Source organism: Lissotriton vulgaris, chromosome 9 (assembly GCF_964263255.1).
Source record: "Lissotriton vulgaris chromosome 9, aLisVul1.2, whole genome shotgun sequence".
NCBI lineage: Eukaryota > Metazoa > Chordata > Amphibia > Caudata > Salamandridae > Lissotriton > Lissotriton vulgaris.
Window position 1 is genome coordinate 728,228,184 of NC_141697.1, and position 21,560 is coordinate 728,249,743.

Below are 21,560 nucleotides of genomic sequence, written 5' to 3' on the forward strand. Positions count from 1 at the left end.
AAAGCCTTATGAATATCAAACTTGGTCATGCTCCAATAGGCAGAGTCCATCTAAAGCGCCAGGCGAAGTTCCACAAAGAGGAGAAAACAAGCCATTTCAATTTTGTAATTTTTCAAAATTTCTTGGGATAGCCACATATAACAAATTTACATACAGTGTATCCAACAGAAACTCAACTACATAGTCAGTTGTTATTGAAAACATCTAGGATGGTGTATGAGAATGATGTTTTACGCTCCTAGTTCAGGGCGGGGGGCGCTCGAAGGGATAGTGGCACAAGTTGAATGTGTAGGCCATTCATGGTCTTGCATCTTTACTCCCTCTGTGGTCTATTTGCAGGTCCTGGGTGTAGGTTGCCACTAGGCTGACATGAAGTTCAAGTTCTCAATCATGTGCATTACTATGGGGTGGTACTACGTACCTTGTAAAGAAACTTCTCGCAAGCTATCCTTAAGATGCGTCGCCCTGCGACTTGTTGTTGCAGGGGTGCTCAGCGAGCACTATCTGTCTCCACATGTGTTCCACATTGTTCATTTCTGGGTCTCATTCTCAGGGAATTGGGAGGGTCTGGGGCGGGTGATGTACAGCTGTGTCATTCGTTGGGGGCGCAGCGTTGATGGGGGTGGATTGGGTTTTGTACAACTACTTACTTTGCACTGGTGAGCGCTTGTGGCTCTGCACGACTTGCAGGGTGTCTGGCTTATTTGTTAGAGAGGTGTGGCCAAGGTTGACAGAGCAGTGCCTGCTGATGAGGATACACAGCACCCATTCCAACTGAGCTTCCTCACATGGAATATAATGGGGTTGAATGCCTGCAGAAAAATTAGTACCGTGATACTATACTTACGTCATAAAATTGACTCAAACTCCGCTAGGTGAGGAAGATAGGGACCAAGTCCAAAATAGTTCGGCATAAACACTCTCATTATTCATAACATTGTCCCACCTAACCTTCCTTTGATTGTTACGGATCGTTCAATCTCCATGGGGCGGACATTGGTTCCAGCCTATACTATCTAGGTTGCCCCAGAGGGTAAAGAGCAAAGGAAAATGATCACTCTTGAACCGGGGCAGAACTTCCATGTCGATGAGGTTTTCCCAGGAACGGAGATCCACAAGGATATAATCAATGTGGCTTAGATAGGAGTTCCTTCTAAAGGCGGGCACATCTCTACATCTGACTTTGCTCTGCCGATACTAGGTCTTACACGGCATCACATGCAAAGACCCAACATCTGCAAGGCTACATTTGCGGGGGTTGTTAGGCAGGGTCCTGAGAGTCATGGTATACCCCAGTATTGGTCACCCTAACTTGCTTTTTTCCTTAATAATGCTGAGGGTTAAAAATTCTTGTTTAAATCCCCTACCACAATTACAGCAGCCTCCTCCCCAATCTTGGAAACAGTATCTCTCAGAGGATGTAGGACACGGACTCAAGAGCCTTCAAAACGCTCCTACTATAAATGTGAAAGAAGAATCGTTTTACTTTATTCCATGAGGAAACTTAAAGTCTGAGTAGATCAGGGTAGTCAATGGATAGCAGCCGTACATGCAGCTCAAGGAGATCTTAAACCATATAGTGAGATCACCTGAGGCTCTACAGGCTAGGGACTTATGGGCTACAACATTACAAGTCTTAAAACCGTGCCTATAGGAAGGTGTGATTTCCCAGGTTTCATCAAACATAATTATATTGCCCTTACTCAATAAAAGCCCTCCAGTAGTCTTGGGCATGTTTACGCTAGAGCACAGCAATATTCCAAGTGACCAGTTTAACATTATTAATAGAGCTAGTCATAGGGGAATCTTGGGTTTCCTGGAGTGGAATAGACGGCTCACTAGAAGGATGGAACAAGGAATTTTCTGAAACAAGTGACTGCACTTCCATACTGGTAGGATAGATCAGGGCCGAGTGGTTCTATAGTAAAATAGCTGGGATAGAGATATAGCTATTTAAATACCTCATCATCATTGATAACTTTATTTCGGTCAAAGACCATAAAAGTGCACATAAATACGCTTTAGATGGGCAGGGTTTAGATCCAAAACTAATGCTCACTGTAGGATTCCCTCCAGTCTCCAGTCAATCGACTCGGGATAATGATCAGGAGGAATGGAATGGCTCAGCCCTCTAAGGGAGAGGTACTCTAGATTTAAACCGGATGAAGGAGTTGATGGGGGCGTGTGTCCATGCTTGCAGGGACGTATGCTCTTTACAGTGGAAGGATGGGAACATTGCAGTTCAATGTAGTATAAATTGTTATCTGGAGATGAACGGTGATACGGATGAAGCGCAGGTGAGGTAACAGATTTCTGAGTTGTAACTAAGATAGGAATAAAGTGGTTGTGAGAAGGGACTAGATTGGAGAGTGGGCATCTCATCGCCCCCACAATGGCATATATCTTAGATGGCTAGATTGGTGGACCTTGCTCTCCCTGAGGGGATTTTGGCACATGAATACGGGCAGGAAGGAAGGAGGTTGCCGGTTGTGGGACCTGGGCACGGTAAAGAGTTTCGAGGGGGCCTCACAATATGGTCTATTATGAGACAGATTAGCTGGAGGATCAGAATGGAATGGAATGAAGCACCCTGTTTATACAGGCCCTTGATGGCATGCTGGCAGGAACCCAAGGTACTGGGGATTCATCAATAGTTCTTCTAGCCCCCCTAGGTCCGTTAGTTCTGCCCTCATGGAATAAATCCTTGAAGCAAAGAAGGGTTTGGCTTGAACGCAGTAAGGCTACGCCTACAACTATATGAAACAAAACAACTGCCAGTACTGCTCGAGCTATTTAGTCATAGACTCAATAAGCTGAGTTTACACTTCTCAACTTAGAAGGACCAAACATTCAGTCCACACCCAATGTTGTTATATAGAAGTTTATTTTCTACTTACAAAATTATTTTAAGAAACTTTTTTATTTTTTTAGTTTATATCAACTAAATAAAGATCACAAGGGTCTATACACAAAATGGGGTTTGTCAATATGTACAATTCAAATGAACAAAAGAGGAAGGTGTGTGGGTGATGCAGGGGAAGACGGTACACAACATGAATATCCAATTCAACTCACTCAAGCTCGCAAACCTGACATTCGTACTACAGTCAATCCACATAGAAACGCTACACATACAACCAGTGGGGGAGTGTGAAAGTAACTATTTACAAGGGGAGGAAATTCCTATTCAATATATACAACTAGGGTAAGCAAAGAAAGGGGCTCAATTCTTAATGAGAAAACACAAAAATACATTCAATATGAAAAAGTGAACGAACTTAAATTTCTCAATTCAAATGCACTATATGCAACCAACTAGCTGAATCTCAATCACCCCGATGACACAAGGTCACCGTGAGGAGAAGTTTAACAATTATTCAATCTAGAGGGGTCGACGCGTTTCGAATCCCATTACTCCTTGGGATTCTCCTCAGGACCAAAGACAGACAAAAACTGTCGGGTTTTCTTGTCGGGTTCTTTAAAGGAAATGAAATGTGTTTTGTAGTCCTTTGTAAAGTTTGACGTGTTTGGTCCAGTCTCAATAAATGGAGGGAAAAGCTTCCGTTATGTGTCCATCGTCCGTAGTCTTTGTCTGTGAACCTCGTTTGGCAGTGAATTCCGGCGCCGAGAAGTGTAACCTCAGCTTATTGAGTCTATGACTAAATAGCTCGAGCAGTACTGGCAGTTGTTTTGTTTCATATACTCATGGAATAAATGGCTTCCCAGAGTTCTCTGATCTGTGCGCTGGCCTCCTCCGCAGCTGTCGGCTGAGGGGTAGCGGTTGAGATCGCCCCGGAGCCATTAGCGGCATGGGCACTAGAGCACTAGGGGGGGGGGGCAATTGGAACATACAATTGCGGGTTCAAGAGGGATAGATGGATTAGGTTAGATACATGGTTGCAGATTAGCTTTGACAAGACCCACCCGCTCCTTTTCCTTGGGGCAAGCATTTGGAAGTGACATGGCTTTGGGTTTGCCAGTCATTGTGTTAAATAAAGGAGCTACTTGAGATTTTTGAAATTTGGCACCAGGTTTACTTGAAGCATCGGAATGCAAAATATGGTCCACTTCCTCAGTGAGATTATCTATGTCTTGCAAGGTGCAGTTCCATGAGGAACAATCTGGGGCTTTTTTATTAATGGGTTCCCAGGGAGTTTTTCAGTGCTCTTCCTTTCCCCATTCCGGCTAGAAAGGTTCAACATCTCCACTTACAAGGAGGTGCGAATTAAAAGTAAGGGCCTGGGCTGGAGAACAATAGAGGGGGAGCACAAGCTATAGGAAGGCTCTGCTATGTCAGGAGGTGCACTGGAAAGGTGCTTTTCACAATACTAGGTGAATAGTAAATTAAAGGAAGCCCTCAAGGTGGTACAAATCTCAGCCAAAAAGAATGACAGCTGTAAAACAAAATGTGAATAATTGCCGCCCCTACTGGTTACAACAAGCAACAGTCTAAAGAACTAGAGGCACTGTAGTAAAATGATAAAACTGGTTGGTAGACAACATGAAGCCCTAAGCTAGTCTTGAATTGGAAAAAGAAAGAAACCCCCACGGAAAAGAAAAGGAGGCGTTTGACTCCCTGCAAAACCTGGATGAATTATAGAACCCCAGCAGGGGGGCATCATGAATCTCGGGCCACGCCGATCAAAAAGACTAGAAGGATGCACAGTTCCTGAGACACAGAAGACAGGTAAAGTTCTCCTTATGTGGGTGCTCAGTGCGGTTATAAGCAACCTATGTACAGTCAACTGCGCCCCGCAACTCCTGCCGCTTGGTTAATGCAAGAACACGGCGCCCAACTTGGCAAGCTCAACAAATGGCCAAGTAGTGTCAAAGAGTCGATTGTCACAGGTGGAACAGGGGTGCAAGATCTTATTCTTGCTCAACAATTGTCTGGCTGCAAAATCAAGGGGAGGCGGAGGGCACAGGATGGGCCTCTTGGTGTGGGCGTCGCCTGGGCATGTCCCATGCAGCAGGGCGATGACAACGTGCTTAATAGCACCGAATGGAATCCAGGTGGTAATGATGTAGAGGGCTGGTCCTTTAAGACCCTGAGCAGTCTGGAGCAGGTAGTCCTTTGTAGCTTGTCTGCTGGAGTGTCCCGCTCAGCGGGGTGATGACTATTCTCTTTATAGCTCAGAAAGCAGTCCAGGTGGCAACGATGCAGAGGGCTCCTCCTTCAGGCCCCTAAGCAGTCTGGGGCAGGTAGTCCTTTGGAGCTTGTCTGCTGGAGTGTCCCGCTCAGCGGGGTGATGACTATTCTCTTTATAGCTCAGAAAGCAGTCCAGGTGGCAACAATGCAGAGGGCTCCTCCTTCAGACCCCTAAGCAGTCTGGGGCAGGTAGTCCTTTGGAGCTTGTCTGCTGGAGTGTCCCGCTCAGCGGGGTGATGACTATTCGCTTTATAGCTCAGAAAGCAGTCCAGGTGGCAACAATGCAGAATGCTTCTCCTTCAGACCCCTAAGCAGTCGGGGGCAGGTAGTCCTTTGGAGCTTGTCTGCTGGAGCGTCCCGCTCAGCGGGGTGATGAATATTCGCTTTATAGCTCTGAATGCAGCCCAGGTGGCAACAATGCAGAGGGCTCCTCCTTCAGGCCCCTATGCAGTCTGGGGAAGGTAGTCCTTTGGATCTTGTCTGCCGCAGCGTCCCGCTCAGCGGGGTGATGACTATTCGCTTTATAGCTCTGAATGCAGCCCAGGTGGCAACAATGCAGAGGGCTCCTCCTTCAGGCCCCTATGCAGTCTGGGGCATGTAGTCCTTTGGAGCTTGTCTGCTGGAGTGTCCCGCTCATCGGGGTGATGACTATTCGCTTTATAGCTCTGAATGCAACCCAGGTGGCAACAATGCAGAGGGCTCCTCCTTCAGGCCCCTATGCAGTCTGGGGCAGGTAGTCCTTTGGAGCTTGTCTGCTGGAGTGTCCCGCTCATCGGGGTGATGACTATTCGCTTTATAGCTCTGAATGCAGCCCAGGTGGCAACAATGCAGAGGGCTCCTCCTTCAGGTTCCTATGCAGTCTGGGGCAGGTAGTCCTTTGGAGCTTGTCTGCTGGAGTGTCAATCAATCATTGACACTTATAAAGCGCGCTACATACCCGTAGGGTCTCAAGGCGCTGGGGGGGGGGGTGCCGCTACTGCTCGAACAGCCAGGTCTTCAGCTTCTTCCTGAACAAGAGGTGGTCTTGGGTCAGGCGCAGGTCGGTCGGGAGGGAGTTCCAGGTCTTGGCGGCCAGGTAGGAGAAGGACCTTCCTCCTGTAGTCGCTCTTCGGATGCGGGGGACGGCGGCGAGGGCGTGGTTGGCTGATCAAAGGTGGCGTTTGGGAGCGTAGAAGTTGACTCGGCTGTTGAGGTAGCTCGGGCCTTGGTCGTGTAGGGCTTTGTGTGCGTGGGTGAGGAGGCGGAAGGTGATTCTTTTGTTGACGGGGAGCCAGTGAAGGTCTCTCAGATGTTCGGAGATGTGACTGGTTTGTGGGATGTCGAGGATGAGTCTGGCTGAGGCGTTCTGGATCCGCTGGAGGCTCTTCTGGAGCTTGGCGGTGGTACCGGCGTAGAGGGCGTTGCCGTAGTCCAGTCGGCTGGTGACGAGGGCCTGGGTGACGGTCTTTCTGGTCTCGGTGGGGATCCACCAGAAGATCTTCCTTAGCATGCGTAGGATGTTGAAGCACGCCGAGGAGACGTTGTTGACCTGCCTGGTCATGGAGAGGGAGGAGTCCAGGATGACGCCCAGGTTTCGTGCATGGTCTGTCGGTTTGGGTGCGGTGCCCAGGGCGGGAGGCCACCAGGAGTCGTCCCAGGCGGAGGGTGAGGAGCCCAGGATGAGGACCTCCGTCTTGTCCGAGTTCAGTTTCAGGCGGCTGGTCGTCATCCACTCGGCTACCTCTTTCATCCCTTCGTGCAGGTTGGCTCTGGCGGCGGCGGGGTCATTGGTCAGGGAGAGGATCAGCTGGGTCTCGTCGGCGTAGGAGATTATGCTGAGGTTGTGTTTGCGTACGATGGCCGCGAGGGGGCTCATGTAGACGTTGAAGAGGGTGGGGCTCAGAGATGATCCTTGGGGGACGCCGCAGATGACTTCGGAGGCCTCTGACTTGTACGGTGGTAGGCGGACTCTCTGTGTTCTTCCGTCGAGGAAGGAGACGATCCATTCCAGCGCCTTGTCCTGGATGCCGATGTTGCTGAGGCGCCGTACTAGGGTGCGGTGGCAGACCGTGTCGAATGCCGCGGAGAGGTCTAGGAGGATGAGGGCCGCTGTTTCTCCATTGTCCATCAGGGCTCGGATGTCATCGGTGGCGGCGATGAGGGCGGTCTCGGTGCTGTGGTTGGCTCGGAAGCCGGACTGTGAGGGGTCGAGGGATCCGTTCGTCTCGAGGAAGGCGGCCATCTGCTTGTTGACGGTCTTCTCGATGACTTTGGCTGGAAACGGGAGGAGCGAGATGGGGCGGTCATTCTTGAGTTCGGTGGGGTCCGCTGTGGGTTTTTTGAGAAGAGCGCTGAGTTCGGCGTGCTTCCAGCTCTCGGGGAAGGTGGCGGTGTCGAAGGATGTGTTGATGATGTCTCGCAGGTGGGGTGCGATGACAGCGTCAGCCTTGTTGAAGACGTGGTGAGGGCAGGGGTCGGTCGGTGATCCGGAGTGGATGGAGTTCATCGTGCGGATGGTGTCTTCGGTGCTGATCGGGGTCCAGGCGTGGAGGGTGGTGGTGGGGGGTGGTTGTTCGGTCATGGTGTGCGTTGGTTGGTTGTTGAAGCTGTTGTGTATGTCCGCGATCTTGTTGTGGAAGTATGAAGCGAGGGAGTTGCAGAGGTCTTGCGATGGGGTGATGTCGTTGTTTCCTGCGCTGGGGTTGGAAAGCTCTTTCACGATGTTGAAGAGTTCCTTGCAGTTGTGTGCGTTGTTGTCCAACCGGTCCTTGAAAGCTGTTTTCTTGGCGGCGCGGATCAGCTGGTGGTGTTTCCGGGTGGCAAGTTTGAAGGAGGTCCTGTTGTCCGTTGTCGGTTCCCTTTTCCAGACTTTCTCGAGGGCTCGGCAGTTCTTCTTGGAGCTCTTGAGTTCGACGGTGAACCATGGGGCCTTCTTGCTGCCGGGTCTGCTAGGCGGGGTCCTCAGTGGGGCGAGTTCGTCCGCGCAGTTGCTGATCCACTTCGTGAGGTTGTCTGCGGCCTGGCTGGGGTTCGCTGAGCTGGCAGGAGGGTGCTGGCTCAGGGAGGTGGCGAGCTGGTCTGCTGTGATCTTGTTCCAGCTTCTGCGGGCGGCCTGTTTCTGGTGGTGGTGGGTCGTCGTTCTCTTGAAGGTGAAGTGGACGCAGCTGTGGTCCGTCCATTGAAGCTCTGTGGCGTGGCTGAAGTCGATGTCTGTGCTGGAAGAGAAGACTGCGTCGAGTGTGTGTCCGGCGAGGTGGGTGGGGGTGGACACCAGTTGCTTGAGTCCCAGGTTGGCGAGGTTGTCGAGCAGGGTGCTGGTGTTGCGGTCGTTGTTGTTCTCCAGGTGAAAGTTGAAGTCTCCCAGGAGGATGTAGTCAGCAGAGGGGAGGGCGTGCGGGCTGACGAAGTCGGCGATGTCCTCGCTGAATTGCGTGCGTGGTCCAGGGGGTCGGTAGATCAGGGTGCCTCTGAGGGTGGTGTTCGGGTTGGTGTGGATCTGGAGTGTCCCGCTCAGCGGGGTGATGACTATTCGCTTTATAGCTCTGAATGCAGCCCAGGTGGCAACAATGCAGAGGGCTCCTCCTTCAGGCCCCTATGCAGTCTGGGGCAGGTAGTCCTTTGGAGCTTGTCTGCCGCAGCGTCCCGCTCAGCGGGGTGATGACTATTCGCTTTATAGCTCTGAATGCAGCCCAGGTGGCAACAATGCAGAGGGCTCCTCCTTCAGGCCCCTATGCAGTCTGGGGCAGGTAGTCCTTTGGAGCTTGTCTGCTGGAGTGTCCCGCTCATCGGGGTGATGTCTATTCGCTTTATAGCTCTGAATGCAGCCCAGGTGGCAACAATGCAGAGGGCTCCTCCTTCAGGCCCCTATGCAGTCTGGGGCAGGTAGTCCTTTGGAGCTTGTCTGCTGGAGTGTCCCGCTCATCGGGGTGATGACTATTCGCTTTATAGCTCTGAATGCAGCCCAGGTGGCAACAATGCAGAGGGCTCCTCCTTCAGGCCCCTATGCAGTCTGGGGCAGGTAGTCCTTTGGAGCTTGTCTGCTGGAGTGTCCCGCTCATCGGGGTGATGACTATTCGCTTTATAGCTCTGAATGCAGCCCAGGTGGCAACGATGCAGAGGGCTCCTCCTTCAGGACCCTATGCAGTCTGGGGCAGGTAGTCCTTTGGAGCTTGTCTGCCGCAGCGTCCCGCTCAGCGGGGTGATGACTATTCGCTTTAGAGCTCTGAATGCAGCCCAGGTGGCATCAATGCAGAGGGCTCCTCCTTCAGGACCCCTAAGCAGTCTGGGGCAGGTAGTCCTTTGGAGCTTGTCTGCCGCAGCGTCCCGCTCAGCGGGGTGATGACTATTCGCTTTAGAGCTCTGAATGCAGCCCAGGTGGCAACAATGCAGAGGGCTCCTCCTTCAGGACCCCTAAGCAGTCTGGGGCAGGTAGTCCTTTGGAGCTTGTCTGCCGCAGCGTCCCGCTCAGCGGGGTGATGACTATTTGCTTTATAGCTCTGAATGCAGCCCAGGTGGCAACAATGCAGAGGGCTCCTCCTTCAGGACCCTATGCAGTCTGGGGCAGGTAGCCTACTGGAGCTCGTCGGCTCTACTCACTTCCACTTAAGTCAAAGTTCTATAGGGAGGATTGACGCCATTTATTAAAAGTTACATCCTGGGGCAATGAACAGCTGAGTGTATGCGTCCCATGTCTCAACAAGAGTTCATATTTAGGGGGCTCTCCTTCCCATTCAAACACTCTAAAAATAATCCAATCAGGAGGCCACGTTGGGGTATAAGACCCAAAACTGCATTCAGTGAGAGATAGTTGCTATTCTATGGTATATTGTTTTTGGATTAGAGAGGGCATTTATCTCCAGGAGACAGGAATTGGCATTGCTTAATATGGAAGAGATCACTCATACGGGATAAATAATGTATTTGGATCCTGTAAAACTTAATGTAGGTAATATACAACCCTATTAGTTCATCCTTCTCTTGCCAAAATCCAATGTAAAATGTTTATTTATGCTTTAGAAGAACTATGAGAAGTTGCTTTTATATGACCTTTAAATGCATGAAAGCCTGAAATCCCTGTATGAAATCCTATTTCTAATTTTCTTCTTGCAGTCTAGTTTTCACAGGTTGTGTCCCATGTAATAGCAAAATGACGTAATGGCTTAAATATAAATTATTACAATTGAGTTGTAATGTCATAACCAAGGTGAAAGGCAGGTCTGGGAGCATCAATGCAGTTACAGTTTAAACAAGGACACTAGGAACTGTCTTTCCTTTCTCCTGATCTGTTTTTGTAAAATGTGCAGTGACAAGCAGAAAGGAGATATTTAGGGCAGTGGTTTTATTTTGTGCATGCAGTAAGTCATTAAATGAAAAAAGAAGCATCCTGGATATTTATGCACATTCTGATATACAGCATTTTACTGATTTAACTGACTTCCATTAAACATATGCTAATATCTTTTTGCGACAAATTACCAACTTCTTTTTGGGGTATTTCATTGTGCCCTAAAGATTCCACTTTTATTCTTCATGTCTGCAACTACAGCGTCTATTTCACATAAAGGAGCAAGACAGAAAGGATTTAAGCGGTTTGTGGTAAGGGTGATGGTGTGACCATACATTAAAAGGAATATATTACCATCTGCTGTGTTTATAAAAAGGAAAGTGCAAGCCACCTTGGTGGTCTATGACTTTATAATGGTACTTGGCTGTTGGCCTTGTTCTTCCATATGGTCATCAAAATCAATGATGACAATCATGCTCCTTAAAATGTATGGAAAAGGGTTTTTTATTCTATGTCTAGCAAATTTGTCAACTGCTTCTGTGCTCATGACAGCTCCCGGCCGTCATGAGTCACGGTAGCCGTGTACTCATGATGGCCGGGAGCTGTTCGAACGTTGCCGCTCCGCCCACGCGCGATTAATTCCCCACCTGTGCGGGTGAATTAATTAGTGGGTGGAGTTCGGACGGCTCCCAGCCGTCAAGAGCCCATGCCTACTGTGACTCATGACGAGGCGCCACGGACACCCTGCCCCCGCACCGCGGCGAAATTTGCGCTTCAGCGAAAGGGTTAAATTCCACTTATAACACACTCTAGCATTACAGCTTTTATCAACACCTTCTGTATTCATTATAATACTCCTGATAATGAATGAACACCAGTTCTAACATAATTTTCCTTGTGGCTGTTTTTCCTCCAGCTTGCAGGCTCTCCGTAAGGAAAAATCCAGAAATGCTGCACGGTCGCGACGTGGGAAAGAGAACTTTGAGTTTTACGAGCTGGCAAAGATGCTGCCACTACCGGGGGCCATCACCAGCCAACTGGACAAGGCGTCCATTGTGCGTCTGACTATCAGCTACCTCAAGATGAGGGATTTTGCCAACCATGGTGACCCTCCGTGGAGCTTGCGGGCTGAGAGCTCTGCCTCGGCTGGCGCCTTGAAAGGTAACGCCCTGAGAAACTTTACATGTGTGATGTTAGTCCCTTTTTTGATGAAATAGTCAGCAGACATTGTTATTGTGGATTTTGTAGAATTTGGGAAATGCCCCTGAGTGGTGCTGCCCCAAAGTGTAAATTGAGTACTGAACCAATGACTTTCGCCAATTCTTGCTGAGTGGTTGTTTCTTTTGGAATAGCTGGCAGCCATGTTCTCAGTCTACTTTTAAGAGGTCATTGTGGTGAGGACTGAAGTGGATCTCTGGTTGGATATGCAGTAATGAGTTATGTGGCTGTGGTTTATCACTTATATGTGGCATCTCACTGTTTTTATCCAGTTGACTCTCAACTCTACTACGATCATCTACTATTTTATGTATTTCATTTAACAATAGTCTTGAAAGATAAGGGGCAGGGAGCAGTTACCACACCAGAGGAAGTCCAATTGTTTTTTTAATGAAATAACTGGTCATACTTTCAGCTGGATAGTAGCATGCCAGATGCTGGGCTTGCTGCCGTCCTCCTATTGGAGATGGGTTCAATAGCAGGCATGGTGGACTGCATAGAAGTAAGGCCACCGACAGTACTTTAAGAGCTGAATGTTAACAACAACAAAAGCAGAGTACACTAAAAAAAATAAACAACCTGTGCATTCAGCAGTGTTCACAAATAAGTTAAAATGGTCCTGGTCTCACATGATCTATTTATTTTTCAGTTCTACGGCACCCAGGAACCCTTTTCTTTTTATTAGAAAGTTGACATTGGAGTTGACAGAAATAGCAGCTTGTAAGATTTTCTGATGAAATTTGCGCCACAGACTGAAAGTGAGTGAAGTCAAAGCCTCTACATAAAATTATAAGGGCAGGAGCAAACGAAAGATATAAGCAAAAGCTCGGGGGGGGTGGGCGGGGGGATAGATAAACAATCACGTTCACCAGAGCATGACCATCCGAAGGACAATTCAGAGCTCGGTGCATGCTCTCTATCAAATGGACAAGAGCATGCCCTTTTCAAACGTAGTACAGGGGATTCTTATCGCTTTACAAAACAAGCAAATGCGATAATTTAACAGGCTCATAACCAGGGTCGGATTGGCAAGGCGGGCATTCGGGAACGGGCCGAAGGGCCGGTGCCTCAGTGCCCTCTGTGGGCCGTTTTTTTTCTCCCCTGTCCCAGTCCACAGAGAGTGGACTAGGAAAGGGGAGAAAAAAAACGGCCCACAGAGTGCACGGAGACAGAGACTTAAAATGAAAGCAGCCTCGCTGTGCGGCCAGACAGCGATTGTCAGCTGTGGGCTCTCCTTCACCCCTGCCCTGCCAAGCAATCAAGCTGAGGCTGGGCTGGGGAGGGGTGATTGTTTGTAAGAATCGGCCTCCCTGGGGGCCAGGTGTTTCTCAGGCCTTTGAGCCATTTGCACCTCGGCCCCCTGGCGCCCATGCAGCCCAGAAACGGTGTTAGTCTTAACACCTCGCCCACAGCCCTTCACATTCAGGGCATAGTGGGCGAGGAAGAATGGGTCTTGCTGTGGGGGCCTGGTGATGTTTGGAATTTTTTTGTTTTATTTATTTCTTTGAGATTTTATATAGCGCGGACTTTACCCGAAGGTGTCAGAGCGCTTCAGACTAGGAACAGCAATAATACATGAGGAGAAAAATTATAAGTGGACAAATTACAAAAGCAAACGTTAAGTTACATGAATCAAAAGTGACAATAGTGAGCAACCAAAATACAAGAGGAGCAAACGGTGCATTACAGGAGGAAAAAGAGATATGTGTGCAGGTTACAAAAGCGTACAAAATACAAGTAGAGGTATAATGCTGCAATTAATGGCAGACACTCCAGCACAAGAACAAACGTTACGTAGGCAATGGTGGCACTTGTGCAAGTATCTAAAGCAAACAAAAGTGAGAGGTAGCAAACAGTGTGTTACAAGAGAAAAGTGACTTGTGCAAGTTACAAAAGGGTACCATACACAGGTACAAGGGTAATACTACAGTAAATGTTAAATACTCAAACTGCCAGAACACACTGGGAAGGCACTTCCCATGCACCAGCTTCAGCTCAGCCTCCCCCCTGGCTACCTGGCTACCTTGGATGACCCAGAAAGCTGTGTTTTGTGCTCCCCTGCCAGGACATTTTCCCAAGGCCTGGAGGGTTGATTAATTTACTAATTGCAGGGGCCTTACCTCTGTTCATGTGCTCCTGAGCTGAAGGTCTGGGGAGGGCTGAGTAGGTTAGTAATAGCAGGGGCTTTGCTGCTTTTCAGGTGCTCCTGTGCTGGAGGGCTGGAATAATTTTGTGACAAAAAGGGGCCTTGCTATTTTTTTTAGTTGCTCAGCATGTAGGCCATTGTCACCTTGGCCCTGTGTCGTGTGCAAGAACAGTATCCTCCCACTTTCATTCCTTGTCTGTGCAAATGGTGTTTCATGAAAGGGCACGCCCCTTGAATGTGGGCCACGCCCCTTAAATTTGGGCCACGCCTCTTGAATGTGGGCCACTTTTTTCGTCAGTGCCCGGGCCAAATTGTGATCCCAATCCGACCCTGCTCATAACACAAATCTTAACTCCTTAAGAGCGTCGAACGTTCAGCGCCCAGTGCTGAACGTTCGAATAACGGGTGCTGGCCCGTCGGCCAACGGTCGTGCGCAGCACTGGCAAGGTAGTGCTCGCGACGACCGTTGGCCGACGGCAGCACTTAATGTATTCAGTGCAATGCTATTAGAGTGCCTAGCATTACAACAGAAATACAACACAAATGTATTCTACTCTTTTCTAACACAAAAAAACTTGCCATTCTCTGTAGAAACCTGAGCCACGACAGCTGCAAGGAGCAGGGCAGGCACAGACAGCAAGCAGTGCCCCCTGCTCTGACGCCTGGCTCTGCTGTGAGGCGCTGGAGCCCCGTGACTGATCGGGAGGGGGAGGGAGAGCCAGGAAATACACAATAAAACGAAACCAATACAGTGCTGGTGAAATGCTAGCAGTGCTGATGGATAATTCTAATAGGTAATTTTGACAATTATTAACAAGCAACCAAGTGGGAGACAGGGGAAGGTGCAGTAAAACAACTCTGGCGTTAAGAGGGGTGGGAGGAAGAATGCTATATTTAAATGTAAGAAGCTAGGGCACTGAAGCCGAACACAGACAAACACTAACAGAGCAGGAAACCAAGAAAGAAAAGAGTCCTCCAGAGAACAGATAAGGAACGATAGTGGTGTCAGACAGTACTTAGTCCCTGCTCCATGGGAGGAACGGAAGAGAGAAAGGAGGGACGAGGAGGCAGGAGTGACCACTGGCAAGAAAGGATTTTTGAAGCACACTGACACAAACACCATGCGTTTGAGCAGAATAAAAAGATATACTGCTTTATTTTGCCTATTAAATTACTCTTAGAGAGTCCATCCGTTATTTGGAGAACAGTGTCTAAAGCCCGAGAGAAAATGTGGCCCTATTTGATGAAATGGACTGAACTTTAAGGTTGGTGTTTTTACTATGAAGTGTTTTTCTCTGCTTTTGCTGACGTGATGGGCCCAGTATGATGTGGTTTATAGACAGGGCCGCTGGAATTATGCGATTGTGTGGCCACACCGATTTGTGCATAGTTATAGATGTACTGAATTTGCCAAATAATCAATCATCTGCTGCATAATCTGCGGATTCTAACAAAAAAAAAATTGGGCTCTAACTCAAAAGGTTGAAAAGTTACTAAAAATACTGCAACACGTGTTGCCACGCAGTGGAAAGCCTTTAGAAAAGAGTGGTCACTTTTCTGTTTCCTATTGCTATGTTTGGGTGTTAAACTGGTGCTAATGAGGTGCCCTGGTACCCAGACAGTGTTAATAAGCGTAAAAGGTAGAAATAATTAAGCATAGTATTAAAAAAATGTGCGGCATTCTGCTGTATAACTTGCCGCAAAATTTACTCAACCCTGCCGCATACTATGACCCTCTTTTGCCACATAATTCCAGTGGCCCTGGCTGTAGACAGTAAAATGGTCTTTCTTTTAGGGGTGAGAGAGTAGTGGTGTACCAAGTGTGCAATGGGACCTCAGAGCAAAGACACAAATTGAACCCCTTATCTTCTGTTCTCGTACTAAAATGCAATCAAAATTGGGGTGCAGTCACTGCCCGGTGCCACATAACCTGCTTGATCTATTGATAGGTACGCTCCTCAATTAATGATGCCCAACTTTTATTGGTAAATACATATTTTTAGAGCGCCAAGAAAGCTTGCGAAGAAGTGAGAAGTATCTGATCCCTAAAAAACGAGATCAACGAAATTAGCAGAGGGGAGAACAGGCGAGATTCTGTGCTGTGAACTTGTGACCTTCTGGGCAGACTAGCTTTAATAACAGGCATTGTTGCTTGTCAGAGGCGGTTCCGCAGACTGCTTGCTTCACAACCTGAACAGCACAGCTGGCAAAAAGCACATCACACAGGCTGCTTGCTTCTTTGCCTGCCTTTTGCAGAAAGATGTCTGCTACAGTTCATGCCTCAAACTATGGAGGAGATGAGTGGCAGTTTTATGAGTAGGACATCTTACAGAAATATCTAAACAATCCAATTTAGTTTAGTTACCGTGCTCGGCTAATTAGGAGAGACATCTTGAGAATGACTGGATTAGTCACAGACAAGGCTGCATGGAGATGCTCAGCTTTTCATTCTTCTTGCTCGGTGGCGTATCAAAGGGGGGCTTAATCTCCCGCGAAATATGTGGCAGATTGACAGCTGTTTGTAAAGGATATCTAACACTCCCTGAAGGCGCTTTCATGCAATGTTGGCGCATTACAAGGCCAACATAACATAACATGACATGTACAATGATTGACATATACTGTAACTCTAGATCCACTTTCAGCACTGCTCCAGTAACCCCCCTCTCATGCTCACATACTCCCTGCTGGTACAACCGACCAGCATTTCCTCCCCCTAGGCTCTGAGTAGAGCGGGCTCCAGCGGCAAGACCCGCCTCCCTTCCGCCAGGTATACCAATAGCATCTGACAACCCGGAGACTCTGAACATCCGTGGCCAAGAAATCCCAACAGTCCTTGAGAGGCCTGAGATGTCAAACACCTTCACCTGACTTCTCTGATGCAGAGGGGGATGTCGGAAGGGGATGTCAGGATCCGATACCCCGGAGAGAGGATCCCTCCCAGGTGACTTACCAGAGGCAGCTTCTGGATGGGAATGATGGAGGAGTTCTCACCCCCCTCCATTATCCCTGTGGTCAGCCAAGGTTCTTCATTTGCTCCCCTCCTTGTGGGGGCGTGGATACTAGCCGGGGGGGGGGGGGGGGGTGAGGGGGTGCGGGGGGGAGCTGTTGCATTGCTGGTTCTGAGGGCAGCATTCTCTGTATCAGGGGCGAAATATCCTTCATAGGAAGAGATCCACTTCTAATGGCTGTTCAAGTTACTGAAATGTTATATGTTGGGGCCAAAGATGCTTCTGGGGTGGAAAAATGTGGAGGAGAAAATTTATGGGGAAGGGGATTGGTTTATGGTTTTCTTTTGGTTCATGACCGGGGAGGTGGTTATACACATCGGGCAGGAAACCTATCAACCACTAATCTGCACCTACACACTTCAGTGGGGAGAAGGTCATCAAAACCCTACAATAGGGACTCTAAATTTAGCCTTGCCACTCTTTCTCAGTGGCTAGTTTCTTAGTAACCTGGAATGTCAATGGCCTGTTGGACATTATCAAAAGTATGGCGGCTCCCTGCTAAGCCAAATGGTCCCGCCCAATGGTCCTGAAAGAGATCCACCTGTTGGGCACTCAGTGTTTAAGACCGGGCTTACAGTGTGGGGTATGCCAGGGGCTCCAGGGGGTGGCCATTTCCTGCAGAAATGTTCTTTATGCCAGTGACCAAGACGAGCCTGGACCCACAGGGCCATTATGTTGTAGTCAAGGGCACTCTGGAGGGCCAACATATTAACCTCCTGTATGCCAATGACATGTTCCTCTTTCTGTCACATCAGCAGCTGTCAGGTCCTTGCGTCCTTCATATTTTGGGGGTCTTTGAGGAGGCCTCTGGCCTCGGCATGAATTGCAAAAGTCTCTCTTGGTCCAGCTGAAAGGGGACATGGAAGTAGTAAGCTGGCTGAACACTATCCTAACCCAGCGTCAGAGTTTTAAATATTTGGGGGGCTACATATCAGCCCTGTTGGAGCTTACACTCATGCTTAATCTATCTCTCCTGTTTGCAGACACAAGAAGAGTGCTTCAGTCCTGGTCCAGTCTCCTGCTTAACATCCTGGGCAGTAGGACCCTCTTTAAGATGGTGTTGTTTCCCCTAACACCTCTATTATCTGCAAAACTACCCACTCCACTCCCAATTCCCAAGTTTTGGTTCAAACAACTCAATGTATCACTCTGGATCTTCCTCTGGTGGGCTCCGCGTACTGCCCGTGACAAATGCTGTTGCACATCGTTCGATGGGGGGATGGGGTTAGAAGACGTCAAACTCTATTACTGGGTGCCCGAGCTCCTGGTTGTCAATGAATGGATGTGTGGGGGCTGGAACGACCAACCTATTGTGCAGAACTGGCCTTATTGGGCCTCAACAGAGTCCTAGGAAATCTCCTTTGGGGAAATTCCTGCACACATGCTAGCGCACAGAAAAGCACTGTAATTTTGCTGGCATGCAGTGCTTTGGTTCACAAATTGGGACCACAAGTTTAGCAGCAGACACACCCCTGTGGAGTGATGCTAGATGCGCCACACTGCCCAGCTGGAGAGTTTCGGTCAATGGGATAGGACATCCTCATCCTTGTGCGACGTTTAGAGTGGAGCCCACATGAGGTCCTTTACTGAACTGCAGACAACTTTCCAGCTTCAACTTAGGCAGTTTCTCAAGTAACTATAGGTCAAGCATGTGCTTACCTCCCTCTGTTTGGGCATCTCAGACCTACCTGAATATAGTCCGCTGGAGGTGTGTTTGCTGATGGGAAGCATTGGCCATGGTGACGCGTCTAATACATACTGCTCCTTCATAGACAACACCCCAGATGTGTTTAAGCCCCTGGTGCAGAAATGGGAGGTCTGGGTGGGGGAACTCGACGATGCAGACTGGAGGGATGTGTGCATGGCCCAAGAGATCGATGTATGATCTAGACTGCGACATATTCAATTGAACTACTAGCACATAACATACCTCACCCCCACTGCCTCTAGAATGCTGGAAGACTCCCTTCACCCCAATGCTTCTGGTGTGTCCACCCTGAGGCAGACATCTTTCAAATGGGCTGGCAGTGCCCTAACATTGTACCATATTGGGGGCGCATTGCAGGTACGGTAATTCAGTTGCTTGGGAAACCTATTGAACTTGCACCCAAAGTGGGTCTTTGGAGGGTTCTTAATAATGTGGGCGGGGGATTGGGGTGAGCAGGCATTGGTTGCTGTTGCTTTTGTCCTAGCCAAGCATGACATTGCACGCAACTGGAGCTACCCAATCCCACCCACAATTTCGTATGGGCATGGACTGGTGTTCCAAATTAGAGGAGACCAATTGCAGGGTATGGTTTCTCTCAGTAACATTTATTCCCTGATGTGGGGCAAATAGTGGGACTACTATGGACTGCAAACCACTACCAGAATCTAAAAGGCCCAGACAGATGAATTTGAAGCGGTTGCAGTACCATTCGAGAGAGAAGACGACGAAGGGCAGAGGGTAAGGAGGTGTGCACCTTTGTGTTTGTTGAAAATGCAAATAAAATCCTCCCGCTTTGCTGCATGCATAAACCAGATTATACCCTTTTTAAAAACTGCCAACTGTTCCTGCACTGCCTCTGATCCATTCTGTAATCAAAGCATTCTATTGAATGGCTCTCTCTTCAGTTGGACTCACTTCTCTCTCTAAATTGTTCAGTCTCTCTCTCCTCATGCACTGGTGCCTACATAATTCTTAGTTTGTCCTGATGGTTGCAGGTGGTGGGCACTGATACTCTTTTGTAATTACCAGGACATTTTTTTCTTAATCAGACTTTGCCCCCGAGCAAGAAAGGGAAAGTAGGAATAGGAAGAAGGAAGGTGGAAGAGGAAAATAGGAAAACAGTGCCAAAAGGAAAAATCAGGGATGATAAAGACTATGCAAAGAGTCAGATAAAGACAGAAAGTGCAGGATGGTAGAAGAAATAGTAATGAGCTCATATCAAGACTAGGCAGGGTAGATAGTCGATAACTGCGTATTTGGCAGCACATGCAGCCATCTCCCAAGAAAACTCTGGCAGTCGGCACTCATGTTCTCACAGATTAGCTACTCAGCCCATCCATGGTGCTTCAAGCCCCATCTGACTGCCACTTCTAAAAATACAACAGCTAACCCTTCAAACATGGTCCTTACTCACAACTATGCTTGCTTCAAAAACTCGTCTAATGTTAGTTTTCAACCAGTCTTGTCATAGTGTCATGGATGTGCATTATATCTGGGGCCATTGATGCATTTGCAGCTACTGGTAGTTGATGTTCATCTCAGTCTGTGGCCATTGATGAATATACTGATTACAACCATTGATGTCTGGGGTCCTTTATTCATCAGCTTTCAGGAAAGTTGACTTTTACAATCCCTCTGGCCAGTATAGGGCATACTGTCTTTGCCATTAACCAAGGTACTGTTAGACGCAATTGATGTATGTGTTCGGCGAGACCATTATTGATTTTACTTCCTCAGCTGTGACGTTTGCAGTTTGGCAGCTCATATATGGGCGAACAAGCACACTCATATTCCCTGTCTTCTTTAAGTCCATCAGTGAAAGAGACACATACTCAGAGAAGAGAGAGACAGTTGCAGGTGAAAAATATGTAACATGAGTATGCTATTCTACATGCTTAGCTAACTCTCTCTCTTGCAAGTGCAAGTCTTGGCTGATGCCAGATTTTGGGTGAGGGCTGGGTAAGCGATAACATATTGCATTTGTAAATCCCCTTACACAAGGAGTATGGAACACGTATTGCCTTTTTGGAGGAGCATCAAAATTTGTATCACAGGACTCTGAGGAGGGTTGATGAAGCGGGGGGGGGGGGAGGTTCTACATGGTCGGTACAATGGCGACAAGAGGTGGAGCGAGGAAAGAAATGAGTCAATTTTGCAAGTACTTCCTTATGATTGTAACCTTGAAATTTACACATGCCTACTGTCTTTCTGTTTTATGTATTAAAACCAATAAAAACATGTTCTAAAAACAAATTGTATCACGGGGCGATCCACCTGAGGATCAAGGCACACGCGTCATAACTTCTGCAGACTAATAAAAATAAACTCACTTTGAAGTAGACAAATGTTGGTCAGAGGAGACACCTTTTTAAATTCTGACCATTTTTCTGGTAAATATGTCAATCCATATACCTAATCAGCTTGACAATTGTTTTTGGGTCAGAGTGTGTGGGTTGCAAACCATTGTTGATCAGAACATACCTTAGAGAGCCCTTCGCAAAGACACCCCTCTCTTTCGCTGCATTTCAAAGCCACCAAATCTCTCCAGTCAGGAAGCTGGACCCTTCATTCCAACAGACAGTTAATAAAGAAAATAGCATTTGCTGACAACTCCGCTAATCACTATTTCAATAATAATGTGGCAGCGAGGGCTGTAATTAAGCAGATTACCAGCTTTGCAAAACCTCAGGATTCCCAAGATTTCTGATTACAGTCATTACCGGCGAAGTATTTATTGAGGACAGGATATGTGTTCTAGGGAACAGAGGCAGGCAGCTGTCTGTTTTGGAGGGGATACTGGAGAGGCCATAGTGTGCGAGAAGATAACTACTTTGTGCGGTGAAGGAGATACGCCCTAGGGTGCCAGAGAAAGAAATAACCTGAGCATTCAGGAAATAAGCCTCTATATCCTCCAAGAAGGGGCTCAACTTAAGTTTTTTCCAAGGAGATAGATCCAGTGTTGGGAGATGATAAACCTTGGTGTGTGCCGATGAGGAAATGCACCTCACCATGTGCTTAGAAGCAGATAACCCTCAATTTGTTTCAAGAAGGAGCTGAACACCATA

General features: G+C 48.1%; 1 protein-coding gene across 1 annotated transcript in view; it reads left to right on the plus strand.

The window, feature by feature from the left end:
* NPAS1 (neuronal PAS domain protein 1) overlaps positions 1-21,560 on the plus strand; it is a 514,689-nt gene that overhangs the window by 178,151 nt on the left and 314,978 nt on the right. Inside the window, exon 2 of the mRNA XM_086938467.1 lies at positions 11,329-11,573. Coding sequence (XP_086794593.1) covers positions 11,329-11,573 — 245 coding nt within the window. The remainder of the gene's footprint in view (positions 1-11,328; positions 11,574-21,560) is intronic.